Source organism: Bombus pyrosoma, linkage group LG4 (assembly GCF_014825855.1).
Source record: "Bombus pyrosoma isolate SC7728 linkage group LG4, ASM1482585v1, whole genome shotgun sequence".
Taxonomy (NCBI): Eukaryota; Metazoa; Arthropoda; class Insecta; order Hymenoptera; family Apidae; genus Bombus; species Bombus pyrosoma.
Window position 1 is genome coordinate 2,246,384 of NC_057773.1, and position 17,790 is coordinate 2,264,173.

General features: G+C 38.7%; 4 protein-coding genes across 10 annotated transcripts; 2 read left to right on the top strand and 2 right to left on the bottom strand.

The window, feature by feature from the left end:
• Positions 1 to 1,064: 1,064 nt before the first annotated feature.
• Positions 1,065 to 11,305, top strand: LOC122566894 (sodium- and chloride-dependent transporter XTRP3). 3 transcript variants are annotated; one of them, XR_006316648.1, is made up of 13 exons: positions 1,065 to 3,738; positions 5,598 to 5,830; positions 6,044 to 6,064; positions 6,265 to 6,486; positions 6,655 to 6,765; positions 6,850 to 7,091; positions 7,196 to 7,340; positions 7,423 to 7,624; positions 7,696 to 7,855; positions 7,942 to 8,104; positions 8,201 to 8,401; positions 8,931 to 8,998; positions 9,447 to 9,579. XR_006316648.1 is itself a non-coding variant. In XM_043724812.1 (12 exons), exons 1-12 carry the CDS (start codon positions 3,489 to 3,491, stop codon positions 9,597 to 9,599), a joined length of 2,103 nt encoding a protein of 700 aa, XP_043580747.1. In that variant the 5' UTR covers positions 1,072 to 3,488; the 3' UTR covers positions 9,600 to 11,305. The 3 variants fall into 3 exon arrangements, 2 of the variants coding, with proteins under 2 accessions (XP_043580748.1, XP_043580747.1); XM_043724812.1 differs by lacking the exon at positions 8,931 to 8,998 and having other exon boundaries at positions 1,072 to 3,738; positions 9,447 to 11,305; XM_043724813.1 differs by lacking the exons at positions 6,044 to 6,064; positions 8,931 to 8,998 and having other exon boundaries at positions 1,070 to 3,738; positions 9,447 to 11,305.
• Positions 11,306 to 11,456: 151 nt separating this feature from the next.
• On the top strand, positions 11,457 to 14,963 carry LOC122566907 (fatty acid 2-hydroxylase). 2 transcript variants are annotated; one of them, XM_043724838.1, is made up of 6 exons: positions 11,457 to 12,795; positions 12,958 to 13,183; positions 13,787 to 13,947; positions 14,070 to 14,202; positions 14,287 to 14,406; positions 14,467 to 14,963. In XM_043724838.1, exons 1-6 carry the CDS (start codon positions 12,505 to 12,507, stop codon positions 14,550 to 14,552), a joined length of 1,017 nt encoding a protein of 338 aa, XP_043580773.1. In that variant the 5' UTR covers positions 11,457 to 12,504; the 3' UTR covers positions 14,553 to 14,963. The 2 variants fall into 2 exon arrangements, with proteins under 2 accessions (XP_043580773.1, XP_043580772.1); XM_043724837.1 differs by having other exon boundaries at positions 14,070 to 14,406.
• Positions 12,611 to 15,943, bottom strand: LOC122566912 (NF-kappa-B inhibitor-interacting Ras-like protein). 2 transcript variants are annotated; one of them, XM_043724852.1, is made up of 3 exons: positions 15,613 to 15,943; positions 15,089 to 15,460; positions 12,611 to 12,747 (listed from the first exon to the last, which is right to left on the bottom strand). In XM_043724852.1, exons 1-3 carry the CDS (start codon positions 15,709 to 15,711, stop codon positions 12,700 to 12,702), a joined length of 519 nt encoding a protein of 172 aa, XP_043580787.1. In that variant the 5' UTR covers positions 15,712 to 15,943; the 3' UTR covers positions 12,611 to 12,699. The 2 variants fall into 2 exon arrangements, with proteins under 2 accessions (XP_043580787.1, XP_043580786.1); XM_043724851.1 differs by lacking the exon at positions 12,611 to 12,747 and having other exon boundaries at positions 14,644 to 15,460; positions 15,613 to 15,930.
• Positions 15,944 to 16,394: 451 nt separating this feature from the next.
• LOC122566913 (CCAAT/enhancer-binding protein gamma) lies at positions 16,395 to 17,678 on the bottom strand. 3 transcript variants are annotated; one of them, XR_006316651.1, is made up of 5 exons: positions 17,519 to 17,678; positions 17,063 to 17,173; positions 16,824 to 16,980; positions 16,571 to 16,742; positions 16,395 to 16,470 (listed from the first exon to the last, which is right to left on the bottom strand). XR_006316651.1 is itself a non-coding variant. In XM_043724854.1 (4 exons), exons 2-4 carry the CDS (start codon positions 17,171 to 17,173, stop codon positions 16,639 to 16,641), a joined length of 372 nt encoding a protein of 123 aa, XP_043580789.1. In that variant the 5' UTR covers positions 17,519 to 17,678; the 3' UTR covers positions 16,395 to 16,638. The 3 variants fall into 3 exon arrangements, 2 of the variants coding, with proteins under 2 accessions (XP_043580789.1, XP_043580790.1); XM_043724854.1 differs by having other exon boundaries at positions 16,395 to 16,742; XM_043724855.1 differs by having other exon boundaries at positions 16,395 to 16,742; positions 17,459 to 17,677.
• Positions 17,679 to 17,790: the final 112 nt, after the last annotated feature.

The following is a 17,790-nucleotide window of genomic DNA, read 5'->3' on the forward strand; positions in this document are numbered from 1 at the left end:
AGCAAATACATATAATCATCTCTGTTTACCTGTGAGATACAAAAGGAAGTAAACATCGACGAGAAAAGGAAAAGAAATTGATTTATAAGCACAATCAACGATGAATCGTTTTAGACATTGCTCGCCGAGGTTTCTCGGTTCACTATAAATAGATGACAAGAAAGGGGGAATTAATCGGACAAGCCGAACGGGTAATTCGTGGCGCAATTGCGTACGATCGCACAAAATCAGTCATATCGTCGTACACGAGAGATATTTATTAAACAAATTGATTTCTTCGACGTGATCTGCCCTTGACACAGTTATTTAGTCGATGATGGTTCTCACAAATGGGTACTCTCGTCGTCTTCACACAAGTACCAGATGTGGTTTATGAAAATTTCGTGCCAGTCCCCGTAACATGCGATATTTATTGTATGTACAGACAATTTGTACTTTATCAGCAATCAGTTGAAAAAATAGATGCTAGTCTTTTCGTAAGTAGAATCGTCCGATATCAATCAAACAATATTGGAATCCTTTTATAAACGACAATGTATTCGTTATAATCGACCGGAACGAATTGAAATGAAACAGAGACAAAGGAGTTAGAATGCCTTGTATGTAAACACCGTTGTTGTTTTTAAGCAAACCAGTTGCTATTTGCCACCTTAATGTACACCGCTCTCAGTTTCTATTCATCTTCAATATGATTTCACTCATGGTGCAATCACCTGACCTTAGCTAACGATCAGTAAGAACCTCGAGGAAGCTAGGTCCCGAGGATCGAAGGTCAGTAAAAGCGTAAACTTTGTTGGTGGCCGATCGATTAGAGTCGAAAGCACGTCTGTCGAAAGTAGAAAAAAAAAATAAGGCGAATTCTATTTGTAAAGACTCCAGGAAAGTCGAGATCGTGGGCCAATCGAGGCAAACGAAAATGGCGGGGATTGGCTGCGACGAAGATCGATGTGCAACGAGGCGCGCGCGCGCGCGCGTCAACCTTCCTACTCTTCTTGCAGGGTATAACGTAACGTTGACCAAAAACACAGAGGACAAGGAAAAGATAGCCTCGTCCTCTTTGGGTAGAATATATCGGTACAGAGGGATAGATCAGTTCGAACGAGTTTCTCCCCTCTGCTCACGGCCTTCTCCCGATTTTCTCCCCGAGGAAGTCGGCCAGTGGCAACTCAGCCGTTCCTGATACACGTTGAGCGGTCTAGTTCGTGGGGAAGAGCAGAGTGTCGACAGTTGGGAGTCGAAAGAGCGTGACCGTAGAGCGTATGCGCCATATGTACATAATTACTACGGCCAATCGGGAATTGAAAGCGTTGTGCAAAGCTTTGTCGAAGCGTCGAAGCTCCAGGGTCTGCTTTGTCCCGTTGGTTCCCTCGCGTGCGTGCATAAGCGCGCGCGCACACAGCCGCGCAACGGTGGTTCAGTTGGTTATTGACGTTCATGTGCACGGGGCGCGTTGCTAGAGTCTCTTCAGGCACAGCAACTTGAGAAGAGCGGAGAGAATTCGCGCGGGCTGTTTGTCAGCCGACCAATCAGAGATAAAGAGAACGAGAAATACCAAAGGCCTATCGAGGCCGGAGGAACGAAAAAACGAAAGGTGGGACTGATCGTAGCAGCCAGAAAAAATAGCCCGGTTTGAGCGAGGAGGGAGGTTACGGAACCGAACTACATGGCTCCAAAAATTATTCCTTCTTTCCCCCGACCACGCGTCTACTATCTACGTTCGAGCGAACACCACCGGTTTAATCAGTGGACCGCCACTTCGAAATAATTGAATACGATTCAAGTTCGGTCAGTTTCGTGAGTTTTGTCAGGAAAAGAAGAGCGATCCAGCGGCAGCCAACTCTGCTCTATATACGTCCCCTATATCACATTTTGAACAACATATACACACGAGAGTGTAGGTACGACGACTGTGACAGCGAGCTTAAAGAGAAAGAGAAGGAGTGTGCGCGAGAAAAGAGAAGCATGACCGCGATGCAAATGACGCTGCCGATTTAGTAAATCGTCGTTAATATTTTCTACAGTACGAGAATTGTTCCTCGTTTGTAAAGCTTATGTCACAGGTAATCGAAAGAAACATCAGCATCCACGGAAGACGAAAGAGGAGAAAATTGAAAGAAGAACGGTGTCACGGTGTAAGGAAAGAGAGGACGGAAGATCGGGGGCATGTTCCAGGACAATAATCCTGTTAGCAACGTGAAACGTGAGCTTCTTCCGATTCCTTCGATTCCTTCGAGTCGTTAAAGTGATTCTCCTTGTGCCTGGACCGCTGTGGCGATCTTTCATGATTTAGATGCATCGTTTTCGCACGGCGGACAAACTGATGTTCTCGCTCGTACAAATAGGAACCCTTTCAACGATCGTTGTACACGCACCTTTCTTCAATCACCCCCTTGTCCTTTTTCTTTCTTCTGATTCGTCACGTAATTCACGTATGTCGTGTTTCTTTTGGTTATTCCGTTAACCGATCCGATATCGTTAAGAAAACGACGAATCTCTCGATTCGCAGCGTGCAAATTAAAGGAAAAATTGCGTCCGATATACGACGATTCTTTCCCTCGTATACAACCCACGCCGTATCGATTATACTTGCTGCTCCGAGACAGATTTTTAGTCTTGCCAATGTGAATCACATAATTCTCACGTAATTCTGTTGATCTCTTTGAATCATCGCCACATTCTTCCTTCGTATATTGTAAGGAACACATTTCGAACCACGAGTTTTAACTTCCGTGAACGTCCACACGACACTTTAACCGATCGATAGTAAAGAATAATACGATTTCTTACGGCGGAAAGCACGGTAAGGTGAACAGGGAGAAGAGGAATAGTCCACTGTGTGTTTTTCCCTTCTGTTATTCACAGAAAGGAGCCTGCGTCCGCGTAGGAGCTGCTCCGACGAACAGCCGCGTTCTTCGTATCAGGCATGCCTTCCGCGTTACTCTAAGGAATTTTTTCTACACAGAGATCTAACTTATTCAGGATAACGGTATTATATTAACAGAGAGAAGAAGAAACAAACACAACAGATAATAAAAAATATTCTTATAGTTAAACGTAACGATTAAGATCCTTGTTGGGCCTTTTGTTGAACTGCCGTTGTCATTCTCGTCCTTGTCTTTGTCGTCGGCGTCGTTGACACACTCGTTAACGTCGTTGTCGTTATTGTTATTGTTAAACTGTTGTTGCTCTCGATAGCAGTCACTCGTTGCTGCCACTATTTATCGTTTTCCTTGTCTCTCGTGCCAGTAATTGGTCGCCGTGGTGATTTTTCAAAATATATCTGTACACTCTTTAAACATCGGCTCGGTTATTCCGATCTGTACTGGTCCATTGACTTGTTTCTTGACGAACGCGAAAAGCATCTAAAGACAGGAAAAAAGGATAGGAGGAGAATATAAACAATAAAAACAGAGCATTGAAAACGGAAAGCAAAGAATAGGCGGAAATTGAACAATTTGTCTTTGAAACAAGGAACTTCGAGGTGAAGCATGGTAGTCAAGAACGAGAGTACGAGAAATGGGCATGAGCTAGCTCCGTTAAACGAGGAACGTCAGGCAGGTCAGAACGTGACGATCGTGATAACCGGAAATCAAAATGCTGCTGGCAGTCAAGAAACCAAGGAAGAAAACAGAGCAGAATGGAGCGGCAAGATGCAATTTTTCCTCAGTATTATCGGTTACAGCGTGGGTCTCGGGAATATCTGGAGATTCCCTTACCTGTGCCAACAAAACGGAGGAGGTAAGTAATATTTGTTGATGAGCGATTTCTTAATTCTTTCTATTTCCTCTCTATCGCCTTTTTCCCAGAAAAGGAAAAAAATACGCATAAGAGAAATTGTATTATTAAATTGTGAAATTCATCGACTAAGGCATAAATCATCAAACTTGAACTTTGAATCGTTACCCGTTCTCCTTGAAAACGTTTTCTAATACGGAGATGGATCTAAAGCCGCTATAATCGAATGGCCACGTAAAACGCAACGTTATACGCTATTTTCAGTCGCATAGTTCGACCAACCTCCCTTTCCTGCCCTCGCCGTATGCCTATCCGCTTAAAAATATATATCTTCGAAGCGTTTCACGCATCTTCGAAATACCAGCGAGAACGTCGCAAACAGTCCTTGGTTTCCGGCTATCGTATTCTATACTTCCCCCCGAATATCCAAATACAGAAGGAAACCCGGGGAAACTAATAAAATCCTATAAAATTCGCCCTTGAACATTCTGCTCTCCCTATCCATGATCTTTCTTCTATCCACGACCTATACCTCGGTTGGCGTAACTCGATTACATTCCAATGAAAACGAAACGGAAACACACGTATCGCGAAAATAGACATTGCTGGTTTACGTGGGTGGATGCGCGAACAAGGGTGGCGGGTGAAGCACGAATGAAATCACGACGGCAGGGCGTTACGTCACAGGGACATGGCTTACGCGACCGTTAAATCGGACGCCCCCGCGAATTTCGTCGTGGAAATTTCCATCAGCGTTACGAACGTCGACGAGCCAAGACCCGACGAATAGAGAGAGAAAGAGACTACTATTGCGCAGAACGCAAGGACCGAACCGCGCGTTTCCTCTAGCTAAGTTCTGGCTAGGTCAGCGTTCGTGTTAACGATTCGCCAGAACGTATATGCCACTGCACCAAAAACGAGCCCGGTTCTACTCGATTTTCAATGGAAATTTCCTTATGCTACAATACGACACCGATGTCGAGGCTATCGTTCAGCCTGATGCCGACATTCGACGCGCGTCGATCGATTTTTAACGTTCTTATCGGCAGACACGTAACAATTTCACATCCGCATTGGGTTTATGAATCGTCCATTCTGTTTTTTACGAAACCTTTGCCAATTTTTTAGATAAGAAGTATTCTTTATTTTTTCCTTTCGTTTTTCTAGAAGAACAGTTTAGGGATTGGTATTTCAAAATATTTGAAATACAATAATAACGGAGACGAGTAGCAAACGACCCATGGGAACATGGCATAAGTAGAATCAGGAATTTTAGTCAGACGATTTATCGAGAAGTCTTACAGAAGAATCGTGTGCCGCATACTTGAACAAACCAGCCTTTTACGCTGGGGACGTGTGTAATCGTGGTAATATCACATCATACGTGACACGATTGATCAATAGTATGCCGCCTATCGACACTCCCGAAATTCTTTCGATCGGAATGACGAGGAGGATGAAAAAAATTGGTAAAGAATGTTCGAATAAGATGGAACGTGTATCTACGTATGTACGTGTACGTAGATATGCGTCACTCGATCAATACCGTACCAGACACTCCGGCTGCGGCTGTCTCAAACTAGACTACTGCGAAAAAAGGGGAACGAAGAATATTCTCTAAGCAGGGTCACAGCCGAGCCCTGGCAAATGGGAGAGATTAAAAGAGAACGGTTACGGCATTCACTTTGTAATAAGGGGTCAGAGGAACAAGAGATGGAGTGAGGAAGGGGAGAGGGTAACGAACGATATTATTTTACCAAAAGAAAGAATAGGAAGAATACAGATCTCGCTTTTTAGACAGCAAAAGAAGAAAAAAGAAAATTGCCAGGGGTAAAACATGTTATGCACGGGACGCTTTTCAGGTGCCTTTCTCATCCCCTTTTTCGTGATGCTAATCCTAGAGGGTGTACCCCTCTTTTTAATCGAGCTGGGTCTCGGTCAACGAATGCGACAGGGTGCCCTTGGTGTATGGAACACGATACATCCATGGCTAGGCGGTATAGGAATAGCATCGTGCATCGTCACCTTCTTCGTGGCGCTTTATTACAACGTCATCATTACCTGGTGCTTCTATTATCTTTTTAATTCGCTCGAGGTGAGTCCCTTCGTTTTCCGATGACCGATCGATTCAATCAATAAGACCGTAGGCCGTTGTTATTCCGACGATCGAAAACGAGCTTAATACCAACTCGATTATGGCGTTTAATTGATCGATGGAATACGCGGGTGCTATAATCACCGGGTACCAGAACAGTTTCGCGATCGTTCGATTAACGAATACGATTTATGTTTCATGCTGCTCGATTAGGCTGTCACGATTAAGTTCAACGTAAGTACTTGTCGATTTCAATTTTCGTTTGCATTCACTAGTCTGCCTGGAAAGAAAATGGACAAAATGGAACGCGTCGCGCATGATGTAGTTCTTATTATAGAAAATTGCAAATTAGACGCTTTTATATTTTTTGATTAACGCTGTTCTGATTAACGATGTCGAGGGTAAATTTTTGACGAACGAACGATTCAATGCAGGAGCCGTTACCATGGGCGAAATGTCCAGAGGTTGATAATAAGCCAGTCGAAGAATGCGTGAAGAGTTCGGAAACTGCATATTTTTGGTACAGAACCACATTGGACGCGGCACCGTCGATCGAAGAAGGACAGAGTCTCAAGTGGTGGATCGTCCTTTGTCTGCTGTTGAGTTGGATCGTCGTCTTCTTTATTGTGATGAAGGGAATACAATCATCGGGAAAGGTAGGAAGACGTCGAGTGTTTTAATTGGTTTTTCTTTTCCTCGCGGGTGGTCGTTTACTTTCCCTTCGAATTACTTCATGTTCCATTTTCCCGTCCGCCTTTTCCTCCGTGCAAATGCGAGAGTCAAATATACTGTGTCAACGACTTATGTTTCTGCTTGATTTAAAGGTGGTATATTTTACATCCATGTTCCCGTATTTGGTGCTTACTATCTTTTTTATTCGTGGAATAACGTTAAAAGGTGCCAGCGCTGGATTAGCCCACATGTACACGCCAAAGGTAATTAATTTCCACTTTTTCGATGAGACTCTCGTGTTTCATTGTTTTTCACGTGATTTTCACGGTTGCCTTTTTCATCTGCAGATCGAGAAACTGTTAGAGCCAACGGTCTGGCTCGACGCAGCGACGCAGGTTTTTTACAGTTTCGGGCTAGCATTCGGTTCCTTGATCGCGTTCGGTTCTTACAACACTCCGGACAACAACTGCGTTCGGGACGTGCTCCTGGTTAGCGGTTGTAACGCCTTCACCGCTATTTATGCGAGTGTTGTGATATTCGCTATTCTAGGCTTTAAGGCAATGACAAACGTCGATAAGTGCTTGGCGAGGTAAACTGATTTTTATTTAGTTTCCATGAAATAATTTCTAGGAATGAAACAAGGAAAATCATCCAGACTATTAACGATCGGGCAATTCCATTTCTTTGTTCCAGTAACATAGACTTACTTTTTCAAAATGGATATATAACGTACAAGAACATTACCATGGAAGAATACGAGGAAACTGTAAATACGTTAAACGCATCTGCGACGAACTTCACACTCGAAACCTGCAGTCTCAGCGAGCAATTGGATAATGTAATCGGCAAACATTTTTCTTATATTTGTGTTTTAAAAAGACGGTTTTTAAATTATTTTTTGAAAATAAATCGATTATTAGGCTGCCGAAGGAACAGGATTGGCTTTCATAGTTTTCACCCAGGCGATAGTCGAGCTGCCTGGCGCTCCGTTTTGGTCTTGTATCTTCTTCCTAATGCTTCTAGCACTCGGTCTGGGTTCCCAGATCGGTATACTAGAAGGCATGCTATGTGTCATCTTCGACATAGATCTGTTCAAGAGAATAAAGAAGCAATACATAACAGGTAGGCACGATCATCGTCGTCTTCTATTCACGATAGAGCAAACGCGATAAACGATAATTTTTTTTTCTTAGGAGTGGTTTGTACGGTCTGCTTCTTCGTTGGTTTAATATTCTGTACCGGTGCTGGAGAATATTGGCTAAAAATGTTCGACAGTTTCGCCGGTACCATCGGCCTCGTGATGGTCGCGCTCATGGAAATGATTTCAGTCATTTTCGTTTATGGTCACGAAAAGTACGCTAAAACTTTCATGCTTGATGGTCTTTCCTGATTTAAGGGAACATTTCACGTTTAATTAACAGGAAACAATTCTTCTCCAGATTCACGAAAGATATCGAGGAAATGACAGGATACAGACCGGGGATATATTGGCAATTTACCTGGCGATTTCTTGCCCCCATAATCATGGTCTGCATTCTACTTTCCAGTATAGCGTCCATGTTCATAAAAAAGCCCACATACTCTGCATGGGACGCGTCACGGGTGAGAAAAACTTTTTGAATTTTCGAATTTTCGCTTCTTCCGTTGCCAAATTTTCTAATACGTCTCGACCTCGATATTTCCTTTTATACGTTTCAGGGTATAGCCGTACCCACCGCGTATCCCGGTTGGGTGTTGGCCATAGCGGTCGTCATCATTTTCGCGGGCATCGCGCCAATACCGATCGTATTTCTTTTGAGACGATTCCAATGCGTCAAGCTGGACGTTGACATTCATCAAGGCAGTATACGACGCATAGATACCACTGTTTCTACCAAAGAGATGATGGGCGATGTTGATGTGAGTAAATCCAGAAAATCTTTTACCGTGATGAGCTCGTTTCACCAACATCCGCCCGACGTTCCTTTCATCCTCCATTATTCTCTCTATTCGATCTTATACATCACGACACACGCATTTGCATTTGTGTATTTCTTTTATTTACACTCTGTAGCCTCTCGAACGTTCACCGAGGACTATTTCGTGCGTTTGAAAAGTATGCTCGATAAATCGAGCGACACGATTATCTCAAACCGTGCCACCTTCACTATTTATACGAATTATATCATTTCGCTTCACTGACTCGGCGATTCGTCTCTTATCACCAGTCTTGCCTAACTATGGATAAAACACGCGAGGCACGTTCATATGCTTGTCTAGACAACGTAGAGACTTAGTCATCGTAATAGAGGGTGACTTAATTGGCGCACCGAGAGACGTGCTTACACTGTTAGCGTCATGAGTGCGAGTCAGAAAGAGGAATTACATACTCAAGGTGCGTCGATTAAGCCTGAACGAGCATTAAGATTTACGTTGGACGTACCTGCAGTTATAGGAAAGCGTCCGTTCTGTGTGCGGTAACGTCGATTAATCGCTTCTTCCATAGCTACCTTACACGTGAGTCCGTAGTATACGTACTATCGTTTATAGAATGCTCTTAGCTTAATTTTACGCGCTTTGCACCGTTGTTTCTATTGAGACGATGATCTTCGAGCACGAAGAGGAAAACGGAGGAAACGCGAAGAAGATGTTTTTTCTTCGGCTTATAAATCTTACGACTTAGAGAACGTTGCCGATCGCCAGATTTTAGACATCGCGTGAAGTCGGCATGTTGTCTGCGAAAAAGAAAAACCAACGAACCCGGTACTTGAGTTCACCGGGCAAGAGCTTTCTCGCTTTGATATCTTACTGGCACCGCACTTTTCTTTCATTAATAAAGAACACGCCCTGGCTGGCCTGCGTTTCGAACAAATCACGCATAGTCTTAGCTGCGATTGTTCGTTCACGATTCGATCACGGAAGAACGTGGCCACTTGTAATTAACGGTAGTAATCTCCATTTTCAGTTGGACGAGTACCATGACCGTCTCGAAGATTTTCCCGAAGAGGACGAAGATGTGAATAGCGACGATGACAACAACAGTGCACCGCCCATAACGAAAATCGTCCCCAACAAGCTTCAGGGTAAACCCTTCAAAATGGAAGTGATGGACTTTTAAAAGCAAGTGTCGGGTCCGCGATCTTTCGTCGCGCCGTTTCTTCTTACAAACAAATCAGGGAAAGAAGGATAATTGAACATTTGTCCCTTTGGAATTTCAGTTCTTAGGAGACGCGTAAAATGATACGAATTGCAAATCCGAATCGAGAAATGAAAGAATTGAACGATCGGTGCTTTTTGAAAGCAATACTTATTTTCCGTCGAACTAATGACACGGTATTAACGTGTACAAAGCAAATAAGAAACGGAAAAGGCGGAGAAAACTCAAAAAAATACTCGGCGTCACAGAATGCATGGAAAGAGTGAGAGAGAGGCCGATTCTAATCGCACTCGAAATCGATTCGTCGCGCCTTGCTAGCTTTGTTCGATTGACTCGGTTTTATTGAGATCTAAATTATCTTTGACTTGGCCTGATTGATAGGTATCTTCAGGCGATTGGTTTTTGTCCAGTCCATCTAGTTCGTTCGTTTGATCGTATGATCGGTATTATACAGTAAATTAAAAAAATAAAAAAATGCAGAATTACGCACGAACCCCTTACGGCAGCATTATTAAGTCTAGACTTCTTCCGCGAAGAAACGAATCGCGTTGATATTAGCCTCCCTCCTTCGTATCTTTAGAAAGAGTACCGTCTACTTATATTACGGATCAAACAATGAAATATTCTGACAAAAGCTCGTCCAATTAAAAACGAAACCTTCGAAACGTACGGATATTCATAGTACGTAGAATCGATCATTCGTCTTGAAATTTTCGAGCGATTTCTAGACGGTGTCTACGTTCCTATTGCTTCCAAATCTCAGGGGTGAGAAGAGAAGAAATGGTCAAAAGAGAAAAGTTGCAAATATCGAAACCTAACTAGAAGTTATAAACCTACTCGCCTAAATAGAACTGTACGAGTAGGAAATAGTGTATAGACGGTATCTCTTCACTGAGTTTCATAATACTTCCGAATTGCTAGAAACCCGATTACTTAAAGCAGAAATAGACCGTGAAATTTGAATGTCTCCGAGGCAGATATGTCGAGATCGGGTCGAAGAATTTTCAGGATCGTACTTAACAAGAGAGAGAAAAATGGAGAAAAGAGAAGAACCACGAAGCGGAAATCTCTTCGCGATGATTCGAATCTTTAACGAAGTTCAATTTGAGCTCAACATGGTCGGTATCGGTCGCGCAATCGTTCCTTAGAAAACCGAGAATGAGAGATTGAGAAAACTGTGTACACGCGCGGTTCGCGTCTTCGTTGATTTTTCTCGTTTCCTCTAATTTCTAGGATCGATTACGTTCGATCAGTAATGACCAATTACGGAGGAACAGATACTTTGCAAACGCAAGGGCGGATATCTTTCCGTCAAGCGATGTAACATACTCGTTTGACAAGGTCAGTACCTGGCTCGAAAACATCAATAGCAATTCTAACAGAAAAGAGAATATCGAGATACACTGTTCATCGCGTTGCATTGTCATCGCGATGTTTGAAATGTTATATTTTTGGCAGCGCGTGTGCTCACAATCAGATTAACTTCGTGATAGGATATTAACCCGTTCCTTTTCTCCCCTCTTTCAGTTCTTCTGTTTTTTCCACTTAACATACCGGAGCATGATCGTTGCTGCGTTCGTAGACATTTAAATATAGACCGTACATAGGGTATATTGTATACACAAATATCCAAAACGTTTAAATAAAAGCTTATTTATTGCCGAGTACACGAGTCTATGAATATCTATGTATCTATCGATTTTTTCCTTGCCTGTTCCTCTCCGGTTCTGTTTTAATGGAATTTGGGCAAGAAAATACCGATTTTTAGCAAATGTACGATTTCTTAGATGTAAGAAATAAGATATACGTAATATAATTATTGCCGCACATGCAGCATCCAGCGATTTTATAAATTTTGTTAGCCTGTGGTTACATTGGACGTGAATCCGGGCGAACTGACGTTTTGACAAATGAAACATACGATCGTGTGCCGAGCAACAGATATTTATTTTCCGATATCTATCCTTTATCTGTACACAGACTACAACTTTCGAAAATACAATTCAGCAGTGTACGAGAGATACTAACTTATCAAAATCGAGAGTCAGAAAGTCATCTGGAGAATGTCAAAACCTGATGCGCCCTGCAGATTCTTAGTAGATATTATGCATATGCCGTAGGAAAAGGCAAGAGCCATTGATGACTTACACAAAGTGTTCTATTTGGAAAATCTCACAAAAGCAACTTATACAGACTTAGTGTACAAGTTGAGATGGACATAAGTTGATAAAAGTGGTTGGTCGTTCCACAATACATATTTGATTGCTTTGACATACTGAGCTGATCAGACCGTCAGTTTGCACGAATTCACGTCCAATGCAACTACAACATTATCATCCGCTTAAGCAGATTCCTGAGATATCGCCCTTTATTAATAATTTTCATTATTATCACTGTGTGATAAATATAATCACCACCAGAAGGAAGAAAACTCTCGAGCTATAGGTACTATGTAAGTCCGTAAATGACAGAGATTTAGCTTATTGAAATGATAATTTCTAATGATTTCAAATACTACTACAAAAAAGACGAGAAGAACAGCAAGAGTTAAAAATACATTAAAAGGTCAAACGGTGACGTCATCGTATAGATAGAAACTTATCAAGGTAGGAAACACATCAAAGATAATGTGATTTGTCTGTTTGTACGATAACCGTATACACGTAGTTCTATCAGATATCAAGTGTGCCACGATAAACATTCGACCGGTAAAAGTAGATATTTCGCGGACTTCTGCTCATTACTCACCATCGGCCTATCGACGAATTACAACGTTTCATATATACATATATATACAACTTTTTCTAACTTTTTTTCCAATAATATATTCCGGTGATTGCGAATAGCAACCAGCTTGATCGGTTCAATGGCGAAGACCACAGACTCTATTTGCGATGTACGCAAGCGTACCACAGAATCCAAATCTGAATTACAATCAATCGAAAACAAGCAAAACAATGATTTTTTAGTTAACTATCAAAATCAATCTTACAATATACAAAAGTTTCTTCGGTATCACCCCGGTGGAACGAAGATATTGAAATACTTTAAAAATCGAAGCTTAGAGAAGGCGTTCGAAGAATTTCCCCACTCGCAAGCAGCATTCCACCTGTTGCAGGACTTCACGTTAAATCAAGAAAAATATCAAAAATACGAAGTAAGTACAACAGTGAAATTTATTACAATATGTACTTGTATGTATTATCTTCGAATTTTGTACTAGGCATTTCACGCTTTAAAAAATAACGTTCGGCAAATATAAATGGAACAATTCATCGAGAGTTACGAACTAACAACGTTTCCATTTAAACGTTTATAGAATCTGATCGATTGGGACAAAGCTATACTTGGACAAGTAGGTTCACTGGGTCATCATTATTGGGAATGGGTCAATTTACCAGTGTATAGGGATATTAAACTTTTCAAGTCAAACATCTTAGAAAGTTTAACAATTACTCCTTGGTATTTGATACCGATAGTATGGATTCCGGTGTCTCTCTACTTCTTTTATAACGGATTGGCACGCATCGCTGCCATCAATACCGGTATTTTTACCATTTTTAATTCGTTTTTTTTTTATCAGTCACAGTAATTTCTATTGCACATATTACTTAATTAAGAATTATGGTAACTTTATTAATCCCTTTATATCAATGTCTAAAATATCTCGCCATGCAATGTTGTTCCTGATACACATTGGACGAAATATTTTGCAACGCAATATCGTTCATACGACGCTTTGTACAACATATTTCGCGACGCAATATTGTTCATGTGATGTTTTGAATGAAATATTTCACGTTCTCGTTTTTCAATGTTTACTACTGAAAGTCGCACATCGGTTAGTGTAACATGACATCATGTACATGTAATACCATGCTTTCAACTATTTCATACAACATTTCCTTCATTTAACATTCCTAATCCCTTTTACGTTCACAAATGCAGTGTCTTACGAATTGATTTTTATGCGAATCGTTGGACGACACGTATCGCACGTTTTCCAACGACAGGACATGCGAGATATCTCGTCTGAAGCTTCATGCATATGAACGAATATTTTTATATGAACAAAGTACGTGGCGAGATATTTCGTCCTCCGATGCGAAAGGGTTAATTTATTTTATTCTATTTGTTGAAACTTTCAGAAAGCACCTTGTTTGAACCTTTAACTTCGTTTATATTCGGTATATTCATATGGACTATGTTAGAATACGTACTTCATCGTGAAGTTTTTCATTTTAAACCACCCGATAACTCGAAGCTATTTATTACTTTGCACTTTTTACTACACGGTGTTCATCACAAGGTAAAAAGTAATTTTCAGTCTTTAAATTTATTTGGTTACAAGGAAAATGAAAAAAATGTCGATAAAATCAATATATGAAAATAATTTTAAATCACATAATGATTTTATTTTTTGTTCAATAGGCGCCATTTGATAAAAGAAGATTAGTATTTCCTATCCTACCAGCTTTATTGGTTGCAAAACTGTTACTAATGATTTATAATGTGGTGTTTCCACAAACGATTTTTTATTTTATACTCTCTGGTACATCGACAGGTATTAGTATTAAAATATTTATATTTATTGATTTTATCATAAATATCAATGATGTATCAAATGTAAAAAAAATTTGTCTCATAGGCTATATGTTTTACGACTTAATACATTATTATCTACATCATGGCGCGCCGAAGTTTGGAACATATATGTACTTAATGAAAAGGAATCATAACTATCATCATTTTTTACATCACGATTTAGGTAAAATTTACTTGCTTTCTAAAAACTAGACGAATCATAAATAAAAACTTTGTTCTTCAGGTTATGGTATCACCAGTAAACTATGGGATTATATATTCAGAACGAATATTTGTTTGCGGCAATTGTTGAAGCCCATTGAATGGTAAATCGATCCATCCGTAATGGTAAATTATATACGAACTATGTACATACCACAAGCAAACAGTACAAAAAGAAGTCAATTATAATGTACTATCGTTCGTTTGATGATATACATATATATTTTAAGTACAAACAAGAAACAAAATGCACAAGATACATGTACAATAACGTACATAGAATCGAACCAAATCTTTCAGAGAAGAAAGTATCGTTATTCATTGCTATAAGAACCTCAGCAAATTGATGTTTTAAGTACATGATCCTTTGAATATACGCTTATTTTATATAAAAATATTTTGAGCATACTAAATAAGTAAATCAGTATCAACGATTAAAAGAATACGATCATCATCGGTGACATAAACAAATGTGATTAATTATAGATTAAGATTATAAATAAATGTGATTAAAGTCCATCAACTTTTATATTTTTTCTACCCATACTTAACTGTGGGAATGTGCTCTTATTTGTAGGAGGATTCAACCTAGACGATAAATTAACGAATGCTTCAAACAAACTTGCTCTATCCATAACATTTACCTCATAATGTTTCAGTTTCTCTCTAGTACACCAATTTGCAGCTTTGCTTGCTATATTTTCCAAACTATGAGATTCTTCCTCAGCTTTAGTTCGATTTCCAATAACGATCATGATTATTTCTTTTTTGTCTTTATTCCTGTCAATGTCCTTTTTCAATGGGAACAACACATCCAAAGATTCAGGTTTTGCGGTATCGTAAACTAAAACGTATCCATCAGCGAAACCAAGGTAATGTCGAGGTAGTTGCTGATTATTTGCGTTATTCTGAGGAGATTCCAGTCCCGCAGTGTCATAAAATCGCATTTTTTCTTTCGTACCGCGATCAGTTTCTATATTTGCGACATAAATATCTTCAATCGTAGGGTGAATTTCCTTTTAAATTATAAAATATAATTTGACATAAATAAATATAGTACGTTAATTGTTGTAGTTAAAATACAAATTTAAAATTGAGAATCAGTATGTAACTTAGAAATATATTGTACCGCAATTGATTTTTATGCAAACATAACCTATATTCTTACTGTTTTGACATTGACATTTCCATATATGAGTTGTTCTAACAATGCTGTCTTTCCTACTCCTTTCATTCCACAAACAACTACTTTTGTTGTTTTCCCCATATCCAATCCTTCGTTTAAATTGCGCTATATCTTCTTCCGATATTAAAACTCATGCCATTATTAAAAAAATAATTTAAGTCACTGAAGTCAACATTAACTCTAGTAACAGAATGAAAACAGGTGTTTTCCTAGGGGAAACGTTACTATCTGTTCTCATCAAAGATATGTCTCATTTCGGAAAATATAAATTTATTTACAAATTGAATAAATACTAATGACTGGCGGATATTTTAGTTTATTTAATTTTAAATTCTTGACATTTCACAAACATTGTAACAATAAATATCTTCTATAGTAATATAGTTTCTTAAAATAAATTTTTGTCATATTATAATTTATAAAACTTCCTCCATATAATATTTCAGTTGCATAAAATATTTAACGGTAAATATCGAAAACTCAATTACAATGGAATGCTTAAAATAATGCTATTAAAGCAACTGTAACTCATAGAATTTTATCTTTATCATTATAGTAAATAAGAGTTTACTATATATATGTAAATTTATTATCAAAATATTTTCTTTTTGTGGAATCATTAAATTTTTACCGCTATAAACATACTTAAATGTATTATATGCCTTGTTATTCACCTATCTTTTTTGCAAATACAGTATGTTTCTTCATGTAACATATCATTTCCTCCATTGAGAGTAATTTTGATCTCTACATGCATTGTCAACTTTTTAGTCTTTAAATTTTATTGCTTCTTATTTAGTGTTTGAGATTCCAATAATAATGAATTTCACATGCAAAGACCTGCATACACTAAGATATCATGCATTTCAAATTCATTAAAAGTCGATTATAGACAGACATCTTTCCAAGAAGTCTGACATTTTATTAGAAATAGACGAACCAAAGTGCATCTTCATCTCAGATCTGATCAATACCACGTTACTTGTTTCACGTGGAATTTATTCTGGCCTATGGCTTGGATGTCTCTTTCATTTGTTCCACGGGTTTTGTGTCTTCAGCCAAAAGAGCATTTAAGTCTACATCTTGAAAACTTACAGAATGTTGGCTAGAACCTAAAATTATAAACATAACACATACATTAAAAACTATAAAAAGATATTACGATTACATGATTATAATGTAAATCTGTATACCTGCATGTGCAAGGAAAAGGTCTTTCAAAAATCCTAATTCTTTTGTAAGCATCTTAATTTTTTCCTCAAGTAATTCATTCTCTGTTTTTAACTGATTTACACGTTCTAATGTTTGTTGTGTACGTAATTTACTTTTAACTCTAGAACGCTTTACAGCCTAAAAAAATATTAGAATATTAAATAAATATATAAATGTTTTCAATACAGTTTCTAGAAAATAATTAATTGTTTTCATTTACTTGATTATTTCTGTCTCTACGCCGTCGATAATCTTCATCATCTTCTTCTTCAGAAATTTGTCTTTTCTTCTTATTTCCAGATGTATTATTTTCTTTATTTTTGGGTGCCATCTACAATTCATTTTAAAAGATATATTCAATTTAAAAACTTTCATGAATGCTACTTTTAAGTGCTTTAAATATATTGTTAAATTTGTAAATAAAATATCGCGTTGTTACTTGTTCAATTACTTTTTGTTAAATATTTATGTAGTAAGGTCAAATAATATATGTATATAATGTATTTATGTACAATCATAAATCCATAACAGACAATACGTCACATCATATAAGTTATGGTCAGTGTTTTTAGAATATATAGTCTATTTTAAACGATTAGAGTACGTAAGTACTTACTCTAAGGCAAATTCATATGACGAAAGATGTCGCGTTACGTACATGTGAAATGTTACTTACTTTTTATATTCCATACAAATACTCTAAATTCCTGATTTCGTATCACTATAAAAGCTTTACAATTGAGACTTTTGTTGCTAATAATTTACCATGCGTGTCACGGTAAAACACAGTTTCGATACGTCATGTTGATGATGCAATGCTACTTAAAAGAAGCTTACAGGCACGTAATGTAACATAGACTGCCCTCTATCGGTACATTTCTATGCTAAATATAATAGTTTTGAAAAAATGTAACCTCCTTCATCGATTATCTTTTATTATTAAAAATT

Bases quoted from the DNA above. Each gene is read 5' to 3' on its own strand.
- LOC122566913 (XM_043724854.1), bottom strand. From the start codon at position 17,173: ATGGCACCCAAAAATAAAGAAAATAATACATCTGGAAATAAGAAGAAA. The intron at 16,981-17,062 runs GTAAATGAAAAC...ATATTTTTTTAG, and splicing joins GTAGAGACAGAAATAATCAA to GCTGTAAAGCGTTCTAGAGT. The intron at 16,743-16,823 runs GTATACAGATTT...TTATAATTTTAG, and splicing joins CCTTTTCCTTGCACATGCAG to GTTCTAGCCAACATTCTGTA.
- LOC122566912 (XM_043724851.1), bottom strand. From the start codon at position 15,711: ATGGGGAAAACAACAAAAGTAGTTGTTTGTGGAATGAAAGGAGTAGGA. The intron at 15,461-15,612 runs GTAAGAATATAG...ATAATTTAAAAG, and splicing joins GAAATGTCAATGTCAAAACA to GAAATTCACCCTACGATTGA.
- LOC122566907 (XM_043724837.1), top strand. From the start codon at position 12,505: ATGGCGAAGACCACAGACTCTATTTGCGATGTACGCAAGCGTACCACA. The intron at 12,796-12,957 runs GTAAGTACAACA...AAACGTTTATAG, and splicing joins AAAAATATCAAAAATACGAA to AATCTGATCGATTGGGACAA. The intron at 13,948-14,069 runs GTAAAAAGTAAT...TTTGTTCAATAG, and splicing joins TACACGGTGTTCATCACAAG to GCGCCATTTGATAAAAGAAG.
- LOC122566894 (XM_043724812.1), top strand. From the start codon at position 3,489: ATGGTAGTCAAGAACGAGAGTACGAGAAATGGGCATGAGCTAGCTCCG. The intron at 3,739-5,597 runs GTAAGTAATATT...GACGCTTTTCAG, and splicing joins GTGCCAACAAAACGGAGGAG to GTGCCTTTCTCATCCCCTTT. The intron at 7,856-7,941 runs GTACGCTAAAAC...ATTCTTCTCCAG, and splicing joins TTCGTTTATGGTCACGAAAA to ATTCACGAAAGATATCGAGG.